This window comes from Pseudophryne corroboree, chromosome 6 (genome assembly GCF_028390025.1).
Source record: "Pseudophryne corroboree isolate aPseCor3 chromosome 6, aPseCor3.hap2, whole genome shotgun sequence".
Classification (NCBI taxonomy): domain Eukaryota; kingdom Metazoa; phylum Chordata; class Amphibia; order Anura; family Myobatrachidae; genus Pseudophryne; species Pseudophryne corroboree.
Window position 1 is genome coordinate 739,963,156 of NC_086449.1, and position 18,896 is coordinate 739,982,051.

The following is an 18,896-nucleotide window of genomic DNA, read 5'->3' on the forward strand; positions in this document are numbered from 1 at the left end:
TCTTTATTGCCCTTACCGCGAAGAACCCTTTCCTACGTTGTGTACGTAATTTTCTCTCCTCTAGCCTCAGCGAGTGCCCACGCGTCCTATACAGAGTTCTTTTAATAAACAAATCCGCTGCTAACTTCTTGTAATGACCCTTTACATATTTGAAGATATTAATAAATGTCTCCTCTTAGTCGCTTCTTTTCTAGTGTATACATATTTAACCTAGCAAGCCTTTCCTCGTACTCCAGCGACTCTAACCCTTTAATCAATTTAGTAGCTCTTCTCTGAACTCTTTCTAGTTCCCCGATATCTTTTTTTATAATACGGTGCCCAGAACTGAACACAATATTACAGGTGCGGACGTACCAATGATTTGTACAGCGCCAGGATTACGTCCTCGTCCCTTGTCTCAATGCCCAGTTTAATGCACGCAAGCACTTTACTTGCCTTCTTTGCTGCAATTTGACATTGTGTACTGTTATTAAGCCTATTATCTATGAGCACCCCCAAATCTTTTTCCACCATAGTTACCCCTAGATTTTCCCCATCTAGAATGTAGGATGCAAGTGTGTTTTTTGTCCCAAAATGCATAACTTTGCATTTTTCTATATTGAACCTCATTTTCCATTTAGACGCCCAGGTTTCCAGTTTAACGAAGTCATTCTGTAGAGACTCCACATCACCTTCTGAAGTAATTACCTTACACAGTTTAGTATCAACTGCAAAGATTGACACTGTGCTTTCCAGGCCTATTCCTAGATCATTGATAAATATAGTGAACAGCAGTGGGCCAAGAACGGACCCTTGTGGTATTCCGCTGACTACTGGTGCCCAGCTGGGGAATATCTCATTGACCACTATTCGTTGTACTCTGTTATCCAGCCAATTACTTATCCATGTACAAATAGTATATCCAAGGCCAAGTTCCCTTAATTTGTTGATCAGTCTCCTGTATCGAAGGCTTTTGCAAAATCTAAATACACCACGTCCGCTGCTTTTCCCTGGTCAAGATTCTCGCTCACTTCCTCGTAGAAGCTAATTAAGTTGGTTTGACATGATCTGTTCCTTACAAACCCATGCTGACTTTTGCTAATAAACTTAGTAGCCTGTAAGTGATCCTCTATGCTATCCCTCAAAATGCCTTCCAATATTTTACCCACTATAGAGGTTAAACTAACTGGTCTATAGTTTCCAGGATTATTTTTAGTTCCCTTTTTAAATAAAGGTACTACCTCAGTTATGCGCCAATCCTTTGGTACCATGCCTGATCTAATTGAACTATGGAAAATCAAGTATAGGGGTTTTGCTAGCTGTGACCTAAGCTCCATAATAACCCTCAGATGAAAACTGTCTGGGCCTGGTGATTTATTAATCTTTACGTTGCTTAGTCTCTCCAGGACTACTTCCTCATTTAAACAAGCATCAAGCCAAGAGTCATTACCTTCACTGTCGTTATGCACTACTGTCACCGGCTCATCCTCCCTGGTGAATACTGAGGGAAAAAAATTGTTCAATATTTCCGCTTTTAATTTGTCATCGTTTATCAAAGCTCAGTTGTATGTGATCAATAGTGCACAAATGGTCAGTTGTATGTGATCAGTGGGGCACAAATGGTCTTTAAAATGGGGATGATTGATCCTTAGGCTTTATAATCTGTGTCCGTATATATAGGGCCTGATTCTGAGTCAGGCTTAAGTGGAAATGCACATGGTTCTTGCATATTTCAGCACACATGCTGTACCAGAGAAAGGAATCTGTATCTGTGCATGCACTACCATACATTGCATGGGTTTGCAAGGTATTTGACATTCTGAAGATGTAGTCAGATCATTGCATAGACTTGCTTGAGACAGCAATCTTTTTAAATGGTTAAATGAATAATGGGCAAATTATTTCCACTTCATTCAATTCTGTTTTCAGATCATATTGTAATAATATTAATTTTTGGTGGTTTCTTGCAGACTCCAGCAGGAAATATCTGAAAATCGAGAACATGGAGACTCCTGACTCACTCTCGGCCAAATTTGAGGGGTGTGTATTTGTTTGAATTATTGCATTTTGAACTTCGGAGGCTATGATGGAGCCATTGTAGGGATTTGCAGAAGTGGAGTGGAAACAGAGGGATATCAGACTCCACAGAGTACACAAGGCCACACCTTGCATCTTGAAGAAAAGTAGATTTAGGGGCTTATGTCGAGTTGCATGTAGGCATGTTGTTGGACCGCATCTTGTTTGTTTTCACACTTGCACATGCTCTGGAACTGAGCACATGCAAGTACTGGTGATACAGATTAGTACACATCTGTCCCATCTACACTTAACGTCTGAGGAGGTATAATGTGGCTTATTAACACACTAACTTCAATACTGCTTGCTAAATATGTGTCCACAATGGATTGATAATGCATTTTTGCAGAGTATATGACATATCTATGGTATTTTATTTTTCTCTAACGTCCTAGTGGATACTGGGAATTGAAGATTACCACGGGGTATAGATCGGGTCCACTGGAGCCTGGCACTTTAAGAAATCAATAGTGTGTGCTGGCTCCTCCCCTCTATGCTCGCTCCTAGCAGGTAGTTTAGAAAAATGTGCCCAAGGAGCCGGGTGCATTTTGTGGCTCTCCAGAGAGTTTTCTTCAGAAATTTATTTTAGTTTATTATTTTCAGGTAGCCTGCTGCGTCGTGGGACTTAGGGGAGGACCGATCCAACTTCCTAAAGAGTTAATGGCTCGTATCCCCGCTGACAGGGCACTGAGCTCCTGAGGTGCTCATCTCATACCCCTCGGGTTTGAGCCCACACCAGCAGCATGCCGCCACCCCTAACAAATGCTGAAGATGTGGTGCAGTGAGTAAAACGCCAGGGTCCCGGTTAGCGGGTCCCCGGCGCAAAATGGCGGCATAAAGGGACAGTGTTCACCTAGCTATGGGCTGTGGTGCCCACTGATTACCCACACTGGCGATTTACCATAAAAAGGGTGCCACTTTCATTTTAATTATATTCTAAGGAGACGCCAGTATAAAATTCTGAGAGGGACTGCGTGCCATTACAGGGGCGGGGCATCCCAGAGAGCGGGACCAGTGGCTCTGAGGTGCCATTTCCTGCTGCTGCGGCTGCTGTAACAAGGCTGTTGGCAGGCTGCTCTTTTCACAGGACCCACTGTATCACCAACGAAACTGGTACCAGGGGGCTATAGGGGGGGGGGGGGGGGGGGGGTGTAAGCACAGTATCAGCGGTTAAACCGCTGTGAGGTAAATTGCATCATATACATACCGCAGTCAGAGCAGCACCCCACTGGGTATCGTGTGCTGGTCCAACCTTTTCTGTGTCACTCCATTCAGGGTTGTCTAGTATAAGTGTGCTGTCTTATATTTCTGCACTGTGTTTTCTATTTTCACTCTGTGTTACTTCAAAAGCATGTCTACCAATAAGTCTGTGTGTACTGCATGCAAGGCTAGGTTTACTCTTTCCTCACAAGGGTCTCTAATGTGTACCCAATGTTCACTACCCTCTCAGGGTAGTGATGTAAAGGAACCTGAGTGGATGGATTCCTTTAAAAATATGATTGCAAACATAAATTCAGAGTTAGCCATAGCTAAACAAGAGAGACAAACCCTGAAACAGTCAATAGACACATTCATGTTAACCACTACTGACCACAGACTGGCTCACCAGAGTAAACGTACTCTTCCTCAGATATTGCAGTCTGATTCTGAATTACCAGAATTTGATGAGAATGAGCTAGGGGAGGACGAGGATAATTCCCTGTCCCAGGGAGTGGAGGCCCTAATTTTTGCTATTAGAGGAAAGTTCTCAATATTCCAGACAAGGAAGCAGAACCTCCAGAGGAATTGCATTTTAATGTAAAGCCTAAATCTTCTGCAACTTTCCCAGTCTCTAAGGAATTAGATTCTCTGGCAAAGACAGCGTGGTTAAATCCTGATAAAATGTTTCTCTAACGTCCTAGTGGATGCTGGGAACTCCGTAAGGACCATGGGGAATAGCGGGCTCCGAAGGAGGCTGGGCACTCTAGAAAGATTTATGACTACCTGGTGTGCACTGGCTCCTCCCACTATGACCCTCCTCCAAGCCTCAGTTAGATTTCGTGCCCGGCCGAGGTTGGATGCACACTAGGGGCTCTCCTGAGCCCTTAGAAAGAAAGTATAGTTTAGGTTTTTTATTTTCAGTGAGACCTGCTGGCAACAGGCTCACTGCAGCGAGGGACTAAGGGGAGAAGAAGCGAACTCGCCTGCTTGCAGCCGGATTGGGCTTCTTAGGCTACTGGACACCATTAGCTCCAGAGGGATCGACCGCAGGCCCAGTCCTTGGTGTTCGGTCCCGGAGCCGCGCCGCCGTCCCCCTTACAGAGCCAGAAGCAAGAAGAGGTCCGGAAAAACGGCGGCAGAAGACATCAGTCTTCACCAAGGTAGCGCACAGCACTGCAGCTGTGCGCCATTGCTCCTCATGCACACTTCACACTCCGGTCACTGAGGGTGCAGGGCGCTTGGGGGGGGCGCCCTGAGCAGCAATAAAAACACCTTGGCTGGCAAAAATACCACAATATATAGCCCCAGAGGCTATATATGTGGTAAATACCCCTGCCAGAATCCAGAAAAAAGCGGGAGAATAGGCCGCGGAAAAGGGGCGGAGCTATCTCCCTCAGACACACTGGCGCCATTTCTCCTTCACAGATCCGCTGGAAGGAAGCTCCCTGGCTCTCCTCTGCAGTCTACACTACAGAACAGGGTAAAAACAGAGAGGGGGGGCACTAAATTTAGGCGCAATATATATATAATATAAAAAGCAGCTATAGGGGACATAACTCAGTTAGTCCCTGCATTATATAGCGCTCTGGTGTGTGCTGGCATACTCTCACTCTGTCCCCCCAAAGGGCTTTTGTGGGTCCTGTCCTCATTCGGAGCATTCCTTGTGTGTGTGCGGTGTGTCGGTACGGCTGTGTCGACATGTTTGATGAGGATAATGATGTGGAGACGGAGCAGATGCCTTTAGAAGGGATGTCACCCCCTGCGGGGCAGACACCTGAGTGGATGGGCTTATGGAAAGTAATGAGTGCACGTATAGACTCCTTATATAAGAAAATCGACGACATGCCAAATGTGGGACAGCCGACTTCTCAGCTCGTGCCTGCCCAGGCGTCGCATGGGTCGTCAGGGGCTCTAAAACGGCCGCTACCTCAAGCAGACCCAGATGTCGGACACTGATACTGACACCAGTGTCGACGACGATGAGTCTAACCTGATGCCCACTAAGGCCATTCACTGCATGATTGAGGCAATGAAAGAGGTGTTACACATTTCTGATATAACTACAGGTACCACTAAAAAGGGTATTATGTTTGGAGAGAAAAAACTACCCGTAGTTTTTCCCCCATCAGATGAATTAAATGAAGTGTGTGAAGAAGCGTGGGCTTTCCCTGATAAAAAATTGGTAATTCCTAAGAAGGTACTAATGGCGTTCCCTTTCCCGCCAGAGGATAGGTCACGTTGGGAAACACCCCCTAGAGTGGATAAAGCGCTCACACGTTTGTCTAAAAAGGTGGCACTACCGTCTCCGGATACGGCCGCCCTCAAGGAACCTGCTGATAGAAAGCAGGAGGCGATCCTGAAGTCTGTATATACACACACAGGCATTATACTTAGGCCAGCTATTGCGTCAGCTTGGATGTGCAGTGCTGCCGCTGCGTGGTCAGATAAACTGTCAGAAAATATTGACACATTAGACAGAGACACGATCCTGTTAACCATAGACCATATAAAAGACTCAGTCTTATATATGAGAGATGCACAAAGGGAAATCTGCCGACTGGCATCTAAAGTAAGTGCATTGTCCATTTCTGCTAGGAGAGGCTTATGGACTCGCCAGTGGACAGGAGATGCAGATTCAAAAAAGCACATGGAAGTGTTACCATATAAGGGTGAGGAATTATTTGGGGATGGTCTCTCGGACCTAGTTTCCACAGCAACGTCTGGGAAGTCAGCATTTTTACCCCATGTCCCCTCACAGCCTAAGAAGGCGCCGTTTTATCAGGTTCAGTCCTTTCGGACCCAGAAAAACAGGCGTGGAAAAGGCGGGTCCTTTCTGTCCAGAGGCAGAGGTAGGGGAAAAAGGCTGCAACAAACAGCAGGTTCCCAGGAGCAAAAGTCCTCCCCCGCTTCTTCTTCCAAGTCCGCCGCATGACGGTGGGGCTCCACAGGCGGAGCCAGGTACGGTGGGGGGTCGCCTCAAAAATTTCAGCGATCAGTGGGTTCGCTCACAGGTGGATCCCTGGATCCTGCAAATAGTATCTCAGGGGTACAAGCTGGAATTCGAGGCGTCCCCACCCCACCGGTTCCTAAAATCTGCCTTGCCGATTGCTCCCTCAGACAGGGAGGCGGTGCTAGCGGCAATTCACAAGCTGTATTCCCAGCAGGTGATAATCAAGGTACCCCTACTTCAACAAGGCCGGGGTTATTATTCCACACTATTTGTGGTACCGAAACTGGACGGTTCGGTGAGACCCATTCTAAATTTGAAATCCTTGAACACGTACATAAAGAAATTCAAGTTCAAGATGGAATCGCTCAGGGCGGTTATTGCAAGCCTGGACGAGGGGGATTACATGGTATCCCTGGACATCAAGGATGCTTACTTGCATGTCCCCATTTACCATCCTCACCAGGAGTACCTCAGATTTGTGGTACAGGATTGCCATTACCAATTCCAGACGCTGCCGTTTGGACTGTCCACGGCACCGAGGGTATTTACCAAGGTTATGGCGGAAATGATGATACTCCTTCGAAGAAAGGGAGTTTTAATTATCCCGTACTTGGACGATCTCCTAATAAAAGCGAGGTCCAAGGAACAGTTGTTGGTGGGAGTAGCACTATCTCAGGAGGTGCTGCACCAGCACGGCTGGATTCTGAATATCCCAAAGTCACAGCTGGTTCCGACGACACGGCTACTGTTCCTGGGTATGATTCTGGATACAGTCCAGAAGAAAGTGTTTCTCCCGGAGGAGAAAGCCAGGGAGTTGTCATCTCTAGTCAGAGACCTCCTGAAACCAAAACAGGTATCAGTGCATCGCTGCACACGGGTCCTGGGAAAGATGGTAGCTTCTTACGAAGCAATTCCCTTCGGCAGGTTCCATGCCAGAATCTTTCAGTGGGACCTGTTGGACCAGTGGTCCGGATCGCATCTTCAGATGCATCGCTTAATAACCCTGTCTCCAAGAACCAGGGTGTCTCTACTGTGGTGGCTGCAGAGTGCCCATCTTCTAGAGGGCCGCAGGTTCGGAATACAGGACTGGGTCCTGGTGACCACGGATGCCAGCCTTCGAGGCTGGGGGGCAGTCATACAGGGAAGAAACTTCCAAGGACTATGGTCGAGTCAGGAGACTTCCCTTCACATAAATATTCTGGAACTAAGGGCCTAAGTCGAGCAAAAGCCCTGCTCCTACACCAGCCGGTGCTGATCCAGTCAGACAACATCACGGCAGTCGCCCATGTAAATCGACAGGGCGGCACAAGAAGCAGGATGGCGATGGCAGAAGCCACAAAAATTCTCCGATGGGCGGAGAATCATGTACTAGCACTGTCAGCAGTGTTCATTCCGGGAGTGGACAACTGGGAAGCAGACTTCCTCAGCAGACACGACCTCCACCCGGGGGAGTGGGGACTTCACCCAGAAGTCTTCCAGATGCTGGTAAACCGTTGGGAAAAACCACAGGTGGACATGATGGCGTCCCGTCTCAACAAAAAGTTAAAAAGATATTGCGCCAGGTCAAGGGACCCTCAGGCGATAGCTGTGGACGCTCTAGTGACACCGTGGGTGTACCAGTCGATTTATGTGTTCCCTCCTCTGCCTCTCATTCCAAAGGTATTGAGAATAATAAGAAAGCGAGGAGTAAACACAATTCTCGTGGTTCCGGATTGGCCAAGACGAGCGTGGTACCCGGAACTTCAAGAGATGCTCTCAGAGGACCCGTGGCCTCTACCGCTCAGACAGGACCTTATACAGCAGGGGCCCTGTCTGTTCCAAGACTTACCGCGGCTGCGTTTGACGGCATGGCGGTTGAACACCGGATCCTAAAGGAAAAGGGTATTCCGGAAGAAGTCATTCCTACGCTTATTAAGGCCAGGAAAGATGTTACGGCAACGCATTATCACCGCATATGGCGAAAATATGTTGCATGGTGCGAGGCCAATAAGGCCCCAACAGAGGAATTTCAACTAGGTCGATTTCTGCATTTCCTGCAAGCAGGAGTGGATATGGGCCTAAAACTAGGCTCCATTAAAGTACAGATCTCGGCTCTGTCGATTTTCTTTCAAAAAGAACTAGCTTCAGTACCTGAAGTTCAGACTTTTGTAAAAGGAGTGCTGCATATTCAGCCCCCGTTTGTGCCTCCAGTGGCACCTTGGGATCTCAACGTGATGTTGAGTTTCTTAAAATCACATTGGTTTGAGCCACTAAAAACCGTGGATCTGAAATATCTCACGTGGAAAGTGGTCATGTTATTAGCCTTGGCTTCAGCCAGGCGAGTGTCAGAATTGGCGGCTTTATCATGTAAAAGCCCTTATCTGATTTTCCATATGGATAGGGCAGAGTTGAGGACTCGTCCCCAATTTCTCCCTAAGGTGGTGTCAGCGTTTCACCTGAACCAGCCTATTGTGGTGCCGGCGGCTACTAGTGAATTGGAGGACTCCAAGTTGCTAGACGTTGTCAGGGCCCTGAAAATATATGTTTCCAGGACGGCTGGAGTCAGAAAATCTGACTCGCTGTTTATCCTGTATGCACCCAACAAGCTGGGTGCTCCTGCTTCTAAGCAGTCTATTGCTCGCTGGATTTGTAGTACAATTCAGCTTGCACATTCTGTGGCAGGCATACCACAGCCAAAATCTGTAAATGCCCATTCCACAGGGAAGGTGGGCTCATCTTGGGCGGCTGCCCGAGGGGTCTCGGCTTTACAACTTTGCCGAGCAGCTACTTGGTCAGGGGCAAACACGTTTGCAAAATTCTACAAATTTGATACCCTGGCTGAGGAGGACCTGGAGTTCTCTCATTCGGTGCTACAGAGTCATCCGCACTCTCCCGCCCGTTTGGGAGCTTTGGTATAATCCCCATGGTCCTTACGGAGTTCCCAGCATCCACTAGGACGTTAGAGAAAATAAGAATTTACTCACCGGTAATTCTATTTCTCGTAGTCCGTAGTGGATGCTGGGCGCCCATCCCAAGTGCGGATTGTCTGCAATACTTGTAAATAGTTATTGTTAACTAAAGGGTTATTGTTGAGCCATCTGTTAAGAGGCTCAGTTGTTTTCATACTGTCAAACTGGATATAGTATCACGAGTTGTACGGTGTGATTGGTGTGGCTGGTAAGAGTCTTACCCGGGATTCTAAATTCTTCCTTATTATGTCTGCTCGTCCGGGCACAGTGTCCTAACTGAGGCTTGGAGGAGGGTCATAGTGGGAGGAGCCAGTGCACACCAGGTAGTCATAAATCTTTCTAGAGTGCCCAGCCTCCTTCGGAGCCCGCTATTCCCCATGGTCCTTACGGAGTTCCCAGCATCCACTACGGACTACGAGAAATAGAATTACCGGTGAGTAAATTCTTATTTTATCACTCCTAAACGGATACTAAATACCTTCCCATTTCCTACAGAGGATAGGAAGATCTGGGAACCCCCCCAACAGTGGATACGTCTGTATCCAGGCTATCACGTAAAATTGTTCTACCTGTACCGGGGGCTATTTCTCTCAAAGAGCCTGCTGATGGCAAAATAGAGACCACTCTTAAGTCTATTTATTCTGCTGCAGGTGTAGCCCAACGCCCTACCATAGTGCGCGGCTGGATTTCCAGAGCCATGGTCAAATGGTCTGATGTCATTTTAAAAGGATTGCATACAGTAACTCAGGAGGAGATAGTTACACTGCTTCAACGTATCCAAGATGCTGCAGACTTCATGAGTGAGGCTGTTAAGGAACTGTGTATCATTAACGGCCGTACCTCCGCTATGGCGGTATCGGCTCGCAGAGCTCTGTGGCTGCGACAATGGTCAGCAGACGCTGATTCTAAGAAAGGGGTAGAAAACCTTCCTTTTACAGGTGATGCCTTGTTTGGGGAAGAACTGAACAAGTGGCTATCTCAGGCGACTGCAGGTAAATCTACATATCTGCCGTCTGCTGCACCACCTGCTAGACGTCCCTATCCTAGGCCCTCTCTGCAGTCCTTTCGTGTGGCCAGATTTAGAGGCAGAGCCAGAGGTGCCTCCAATGCTGCTAGAGGAACACGTGGTAAGTCCCGTAAACCAGCGACTACTGAAACTTCGGCCCAGGCCTCAAGATCCTCTCCTACAAAGCCCTCCGCATAACGGGTGGCCCCAGCAGCAAGGCGATTTTCAGGAAGGTGCTCACCTTCAACACTGTGCCCACATATGGCCAGAGTCCTGCCGGGATCCTTGGGTGAGGGATCTCGTATCCCAGGGATACCGGCTGGAATTCCAGGAACTGCCTCCTCTCAGATTCTTCAGGTCGGGCTTACCAGCTTCACCTGTAGCAAGGGTTACCTTGCAAGAGGCAGTTCAAAAACTGTTTTCAACAGGAGTTATTGTTCCAGTACCTCCTCAACTCCACTCAAAGGGCTTTTATTCAAGCCTCTGTGCGGCCGATCCTGAACCTCAAATCCCTGAACCCATATCTTCGAGTGTTCAAATTCAAGATGGACTCACTGAGAGCAGTAATAGCAAGTCTGGAGGAGGGGGAGTTCCTGGTATCTCTGGATGTCAAGGATGTATACCTGCATATCCCTATATGGCCCCCTCATCAGGCGTTTCTACGGTTCGCGATACTGGACCAACACTTCCAGTTTCATGCCTTACCCTTTGGCCTCTCCACAGCCCCAAGGGTATTCACGAAGGTCATGGCGGAGATGATGCTGCAATTGCACATGATGGGCATCAACATAATCCCATAACTGGACGATCTCCTGATAAAGGCTATGTCCCGGGAGCAGCTGCTGCGCAGCATCAGCTTGACTACCTGTCTGCTTACGGATCACTGATGGGTCCTCAATTTCAAGAAATCTTACCTGGAACCATCGCAAATAATTCAGTTCCTGGGAATGATCCTGGATACTGTGTCTCAGAAGGTTTACCTTCCAACGGACAAGGCCTTGACAATCCAGTCTATGGTCCGCTTGGTATTAAAACCATGCAGGATCTCAATTCATCCTGGCGTTCGCTTGCTGGACAAGATGGTAGCCTCTTACGAAGCAATACAATACGGCATGTTTCATGCACGGCCTTTTCAACTGGATCTGTTGGGAAAATGGTTGAGTTCTCACCTGCACATGCATCAGACTATAACTCTGTCGCCGAAAGCAAGGTTATCCCTACTATGGTGGCTTCAAGTCTCCCACCTGGTGGAGGTTCGGAGTTTCAATATCCAGTCTTGGACTCTGTTAACAACGGATGCCAGCCTCCGGGGTTGGGGGGCTGTGACCCAAGGGGCTCAGTTCCAGGGGAAATGGTAATGTCAGGAATCTGCACTTCCAATCAACATCCTGGAACTCAGAGTGATTTACAATGCCCTCCTGCAAACCTCTTCCCTCCTTTGGAATCAGGCCATCCAGGTGCAGTCGGACAACGTCACGGCAGTGGCATACATCAATCGACAGGGAGGAACAAGAAGCACGGCCGCAATGCGAGAGGTGTCAAGAATACTCCTCTTGGTGGAAGCCAACGCAAGGGCCATCTCAGCCATTTACATTACAGGAGTGGACAACTGGGAAACGGACTTCCTCAGCAGGCACGACCTCCATCCGGGGGAATGGGGCCTTCACCCTCGTGTGTTTGAACATCTGATTCGCCGGTGGGGCTGTCCACAAATAGACCTGATGGCATCCCGTCTGAACAAGAAGCTCCGTCGTTACTGCTCCAGAACGAGGGACCTGAAAGCAATAGCAGTAGACGCTCTGACGACACAATGGACTTACCAGTTTGTGTACCTGTTTTTTCCTCTTCCTCTCATTCCAAGAGTTTTAAAAAGAATCAAAAAGGAAAGAGTTCAGGCAATTCTGATTGGCCTTGGCGGGCCTTGTATGCGGACCTCCTGTTGGTTCAGGAGGAACCCTGGCCTCTGCCACTACACAGGGACCTTCTTCAACCAGAACTGTTTGTCCAGATTTACAGCGGTTACGTTTGACGGCTTGGAAGTTGAGAGGGAGATTTTAATTAAAAAAGGGTCTCCCTTCCAAGGTTGTTTCCACTATGGTCCAGGCCCATAAGGTGGTTACTTCCAAACATTACCACCGTATTTGGAATAAATGTTTCTTGGTGCGAAAGTAGAAAATATTCCCCTGTGGAATTTAGTCTGGGCCGATTTTCTACTGTTCCTGCAAGCAGGTGTGGATAAGGGCTCCATCAAAATTCAATTTTCGGCTCTCTCCATCTTCTTCCAGAAACAGCTGGCGGTACTTCCAGTAGTACAGACCTTTGTAAAGGGGGTTATGCACATTCAAACTCCCTTTGTCCCTCCGACGGCTCCGTGGGACCTCAACGTGGTTTTGACCTTTCTCCTATAAGATTGGTTTGAACCCTTACATAGGGTAGACTCGCCCACACTTTTTGCCAAAGGTTGTGTCGGCCTTTCATGGGAATCAACTGATTGTGGTTCCAGTGTTTTCTGACACTTCCATTGCTCCAAACTTCCTGGACGTGGTTAGGGCTTTGAAGATCTACATCAAAAGGACAGCTCATCACAGGAAGTCTGACTCGCTTTTTGTCCTTTATGATGCTCCTAAAATTGGTCGCCCTGCCTCTAAGCAGTCCATTGCTAGATGGCTCTAACTGACTATTGAACAAGCCTCAGCAGCTCTACCGCTGCCGAGTTCTATTCAGGCTCACTCCACAAGGTCGGTGGGTTCTTCCTGGGTGGCTGTCCGGGGTGTCTCGGCCTTACAGTTGTGCCGGGCAGCTACTTGGTCTGGTTCGAACACGTTTGTAAAGTTCTACAAGTTCAACACCTTGGCCAAGGATGACCTTCAGTTTGGTCAGGCAGTTTTGCAGGGGTCTCAGCACTCTCCCACCCATTCTGGGAGCTTTGGGATGTCCCCATGGTAATCTTCAATTCCCAGTATCCACTAGAATGTTGGAGAAAAGGGGAATTTAATACCTACTGGTAATACCTTTTTTCGTAGTCCATAGTGGATACTGGGCACCCACCTCGGTGCCTCGAATTCCTGCTTACAAGGTTGTAAGTGTTTTCGGTTGGGTTTGCTGTTGCTTTCCCTGTTCCATGTTTGGTTAGAGTTGCTATCCTTCTTCTATAGTTAGCATTGCTTTCCTCTGTTTTGGTTAGCTATGCTATCTTGTTATTGTGTGTGTTGGTTCAATACCTCACCGCTTTTTGTGTTCTATCCTCCTCTCAAAGTATGTCCATCTGCTCGTGCAAAGTTTTCCTAGACTGAGTCTGCTAGGAGGGGCATAAAGGGGAGGAGCTAGCACACACTATTGATTTCTTAAAGTGCCAGGCTCCAGTGGACCCGATCTATACCCCATGGTTATCTTCAATTCCCAGTATCCACTATGGACTACGAGAAAAGGAATTACCAGTAGGTATTACATTCCCCTTATTTATTTTGTAAACATTTTTTTTTTTTTTGCAGCAGGGTACACTGGTATTCCACAGGGAATAACATTGAGGTGTAGAGTTGGATCTTGATCTGAGGCACCAACAGGCTAAAGCTTTGACTGTTCCCAGGATGCACTGCACCGCCTCCTCTATATGCCCCGCTTCCAGGCACTGGAGCTCAGTTTGTAAGTTGGTGCCTGCAGTGCAGGCAGCTAACAGGTGGGGCTGCGCTAGAAGACTTCAAGGGCCTCTGCACTTTCTATGTCATTCTGACATGCTGTGCTGTGGCTACATCACCTCCCTCAGCGGCGCTGCATACTCCCGCGGCCTGGTTCCTGGGTACTTGCAGCGGGGACGCTCCGGTTGCTAGGTACACCACCGCAGCTGCTAACCTGGATCGCGTGGCTGCATGACAGGGAGGAGGAAAGAGGGTCCCCCAGGTGGGACCAGCCGGTAAATTGTGATCCGGTCGCGGTCCCAGGAGACGGACCGCGCCGCTGGTGTGGATACTGTGGCCATACAGGGACCCCACTATATCCACCGTGGCAGGGAGCATAGGTCGGATTTACTAAAATCCGTTTGTAATAGGCTTCACAGTACCCGGCGGTGAAGTCCAGCAGAGGGGATAAGGCGCTGACCTGTAGCCTCTACCCTAGCTCTGGGCGCCATCTACTGCTGGCGTGCCCGCCCTGGAGCTGCATTTCTCTCCCCCTCATTCCTTGCTGAGATTTTGGCACCATCTTCACTACTAGCTGGGCTGATCTCCAGGACTGCTGGGAACTGTCTCCTTTGTAAAACCGCCGGCCTTGTCAGCGCTGTGTTTTTACAGACACTTAAGTATTCTACATGTAAGTTTAGACAGTGTTAGTTCAGAACAAGTGTACTGCTATATGAATATTTAGTACAAGTGTTCTGTGATGGGTGGTCTTCAGTATGCCGACTGTTGCGATCCCGGCGCACAGTATACCGGCGCCGGAATCCCGACAGCCGGCATACCATTACCAACACTTTTTTTCTCCCTCGTGGGGGTCCACGACCCCCCTGGAGGGAGAATAAAATAGCGCGGCGAGCCCGCAAGGGGCTCATTTGCGCTCACCACGCTGTCGGTATGTTGGCGGTCGGGCTCCCGGCGCCAGTATGCTGGTCGCCGGGTGCCCGGCCGCCGGCATACCATACTACACCCTTCTGTGATATACATCCAGTGTTTACTGTGCATTGTTATATCTGTATACATACAAATCTGTTTGTAGATTTACTAGTCCAGTGCAGTTTTATTGTATTATATGTGATAATTTCTGCATTGTACTTGTGACTGAGTGTGCCTATAGCTGCTGTATGGTTTCTATTCTGTGTATCGCACGTTTTGCTATCACTATGTTCTGTACCCTGGGGGGCTACGTGCGTCAGGGTCTCATATAACATATAGTGTGCCGCAGGATATACTGTTTGGTATTTTTCACTGTGTGTTTTAGTCAACTCACACTGCTTAAATCCTCTGTTTGTGCTCTGCATTTGCTGTCACATAACACGGTTATTTTTGCAGGTATTGTGTTTGTTTGGTTTATATTATACTGTTACGCTCTAAGGCTACATTCCCAATAATGTCTGCTACACAGGGAAGGAATTCCGCAGACACTCCTGCATAATGCAATGCTGGCGCCACGGATTTGACTGAGGAAAGGTTTCAACCGATGTTTCGGGTACTGGGTGCCCTGTACCTTCAAGTCAGTCTGCAGCACCTGTGGTAAACCAAGACCCGTCCCGATGGTATTCACCCAAGGGTTCTAATGGAGCTTCACTCTGAACTTGCAAAACCACTATTTTTGATCTCTAAAGATTCAGTAATATCAGGTATGGTTCCCAAAGACTGGCGTATAGCGGAAGTAGTGCCTATATTCAAAAAGGGAAGTAAAGCTGAACCAGGTAATTATAGACCAGTTAGTCTTACATCTATAGTGGGGAAAGTATTGGAAGGCATTCTAAGAGATAGTATTCAGAAGTTCCTTGAAGTCAATAAGGTCATTAAAAGGAATTAACATGGGTTTATGAAGGACAGATCCTGTCAAACCAACTTACTTGGCTTTTATGAAACAGTAAGCGCAAACCTAGATCAGGGTAAAGAGGTGGATGTAATCTTTTTAGATTTTGCCAAAGCATTCGACACTGTACCACACATGAGACTTATCTACAAGATACAAGAAACAGGGCTAGGAAGCACAATATGCACTTGGGTCAAAAACTGGTTAGATAATAGGGAGCAGCACGTTGTGGTTAATGGATCTTTTTCAAATTGGACTGAAGTGCTAAGAGGTGTGCCGCAAGGCTCAGTATTAGGACCGCTATTGTTCAATATTTTCATTAACGACCTAACAGAAGGTCTAGAGAGGATGGTGTCAATTTTTGCAGATGATACCAAATTGTATAAAGTTATAAATGCGGAGGGGGATGCTGAGTCGCTTCAGAACGACTTAGTTAAATTAGAAGCTTGGGCAGCGAAATGGAGAATGCGCTTCAATACAGACAAGTGTAAGGTAATGCACTGTGGTAACAAGAACAAAAATAACACCTACCTACTAAATGGGTTAAAATTAAGGGATTCTGTACTGGAAAAGGACTTAGGTGTCCTCATAGATAGCAAACTAAGCAGTAGCACCCAAAGTAGGACTGCAGCAAAGAAGGCTAATAAGATTTCTCTATCGTCCTAGTGGATGCTGGGGTTCCTGAAAGGACCATGGGGAATAGCGGCTCCGCAGGAGACAGGGCACAAAAAGTAAAGCTTTAGGATCAGGTGGTGTGCACTGGCTCCTCCCCCTATGACCCTCCTCCAAGCCTCAGTTAGATTTTTGTGCCCGGCCGAGAAGGGTGCAATCTAGGTGGCTCTCCTAAAGAGCTGCTTAGAAAAGTTTAGCTTAGGTTTTTTATTTTACAGTGAGTCCTGCTGGCAACAGGATCACTGCAACGAGGGACTTAGGGGAGAAGAAGTGAACTCACCTGCGTGCAGGATGGATTGGCTTCTTGGCTACTGGACATTAGCTCCAGAGGGACGATCACAGGTACAGCCTGGATGGTCACCGGAGCCTCGCCGCCGGCCCCCTTGCAGATGCTGAAACGAGAAGAGGTCCAGAATCGGCGGCAGAAGACTCCTCAGTCTTCTTAAGGTAGCGCACAGCACTGCAGCTGTGCGCCATTTTCCTCTCAGCACACTTCACACGGCAGTCACTGAGGGTGCAGGGCGCTGGGAGGGGGGCGCCCTGGGAGGCAAATGAAAACCTTTTTTGGCTAAAAATACCTCACATATAGCCTCCGGGGGCTATATGGAGATATTTAACCCCTGCCAGAATCCGTTAAGAGCGGGAGACGAGGCCGCCGAAAAAGGGGCGGGGCCTATCTCCTCAGCACACAGCGCCATTTTCCCTCACAGAAAGGCTGGAGGGAAGGCTCCCAGGCTCTCCCCTGCACTGCACTACAGAAACAGGGTTAAAACAGAGAGGGGGGGCACTAATTTGGCGTTAGAAATATATAAAAGATGCTATAAGGGAAAACACTTATATAAGGTTGTCCCTATATAATTATAGCGTTTTTGGTGTGTGCTGGCAAACTCTCCCTCTGTCTCTCCAAAGGGCTAGTGGGTCCTGTCCTCTATCAGAGCATTCCCTGTGTGTGTGCTGTGTGTCGGTACGTGTGTGTCGACATGTATGAGGACGATGTTGGTGAGGAGGCGGAGCAATTGCCTGTAATGGTGATGTCACTCTCTAGGGAGTCGACACCGGAATGGATGGCTTATTTAGGGAATTACGTGATAATGTCAACACGCTGCAAGGTCGGTTGACGACATGAGACGGCCGACAAACAATTAGTACCGGTCCAGACGTCTCAGAAACACCGTCAGGGGTTTTAAAACGCCCGTTTACTTTAGTCGGTCGACACGGACACTGAATCCAGTGTCGACGGTGAATAAACAAACGTATTCCTTATTAGGGCCACACGTTAAGGGCAATGAAGGAGGTGTTACATATTTCTGATACTACAAGTACCACAAAAGAGGGTATTATGTGGGATGTGAAAAAACTACCGTAGTTTTTCCTGAATCAGATAAATTAAATGAAGTGTGTGATGATGCGTGGGTTCCCCCCGATAGAAAATATGGGCGGTATACCCTTTCCCGCCAGAAGTTAGGGCGCGTTGGGAAACACCCCTTAGGGTGGATAAGGCGCTCACACGCTTATCAGAACAAGTGGCGGTACCGTCTATAGATAGGGCCGTCCTCAAGGAGCCAGCTGACAGGAGGCTGGAAAAATATCATAAAAAGTATATACACACATACTGGTGTTATACTGCGACCAGCGATCGCCTCAGCCTGGATGTGCAGAGCTGGGGTGGCTTGGTCGGATTCCCTGACTAAAAATATTGATACCCTTGACAGGGACAGTATTTTATTGACTATAGAGCATTTAAAGGATGTATTTCTATATATGCGAGATGCACAGAGGGATATTTGCACTCTGGCATCAAGAGTAAGTGCGATGTCCATATCTGCCAGAAGATGTTTATGGACACGACAGTGGTCAGGTGATGCAGATTCCAAACGGCACAAAGGTGTATTGCCGTATAAAGGAAGAGGAGTTATTTGGGGTCGGTCCATCGGACCTGGTGGCCAGGGCAACTGCTGGAAAATCCACCGTTTTTACCCTAAGTCACATCTCTGCAGAAAAAGACACCGTCTTTTCAGCTTCAGTCCTTTCGTCCCTATAAGAGTCATATCTGCCCAGGGATAGAGGAAAGGGAAGAAGACTGCAGCAGGCAGCCCATTCCCAGGAACAGAAGCGTTCCACCGCTTCTGACAAGCTCTCAGCATGACGCTGAGACCGTACAGGACCCCTGGATCCTACAAGTAGTATTCCAGGGGTACAGTTTGGAATGTCGAGACGTTTCCCCTGCGCAGGCTCCTGAAGTCTGCTTTACCAAGGTCTCCCTCCGACAAGGAGGCAGTATGGGAAAAAATTCACGAGCTGTATTCCCAGCAGGTGATAATTAAATTACCCCTCCTACAACAAGAAAAGGGGTATTATTCCACACTATATTGTGGTACTGAAGCCAGAAGGCTAGGTGAGACCTATTCTAAATCTAAAAATTTTTTTGAACACTTACAAAGGTTCAAATCAAGATGGAGTCACTCAGAGCAGTGATAACGAACCGGGAAGAAGGGGACTATCTGGTGTCCCGAGACATCAGGGATGCTTACCTCCATGTCCCAAATTTGCCCTTATCACTAAGGGTACC

General features: G+C 47.9%; 1 protein-coding gene across 2 annotated transcripts in view; it reads left to right on the plus strand.

Annotated features, from left to right (window-relative positions):
- Positions 1–18,896, plus strand: part of ARMT1 (acidic residue methyltransferase 1) — a 90,585-nt gene that overhangs the window by 1,112 nt on the left and 70,577 nt on the right. The window contains exons 2-3 of one of the 2 annotated variants that reach the window (XM_063928486.1): positions 1,950–2,019; positions 15,233–15,467. Coding sequence is in view for 1 of the 2 variants with exons in the window: in XM_063928485.1 (XP_063784555.1) it covers positions 1,982–2,019 (38 nt within the window). In the remaining variant the exon portion in view is untranslated. The remainder of the gene's footprint in view (positions 1–1,949; positions 2,020–15,232; positions 15,468–18,896) is intronic. The other variant, XM_063928485.1, reaches the window with a different exon arrangement.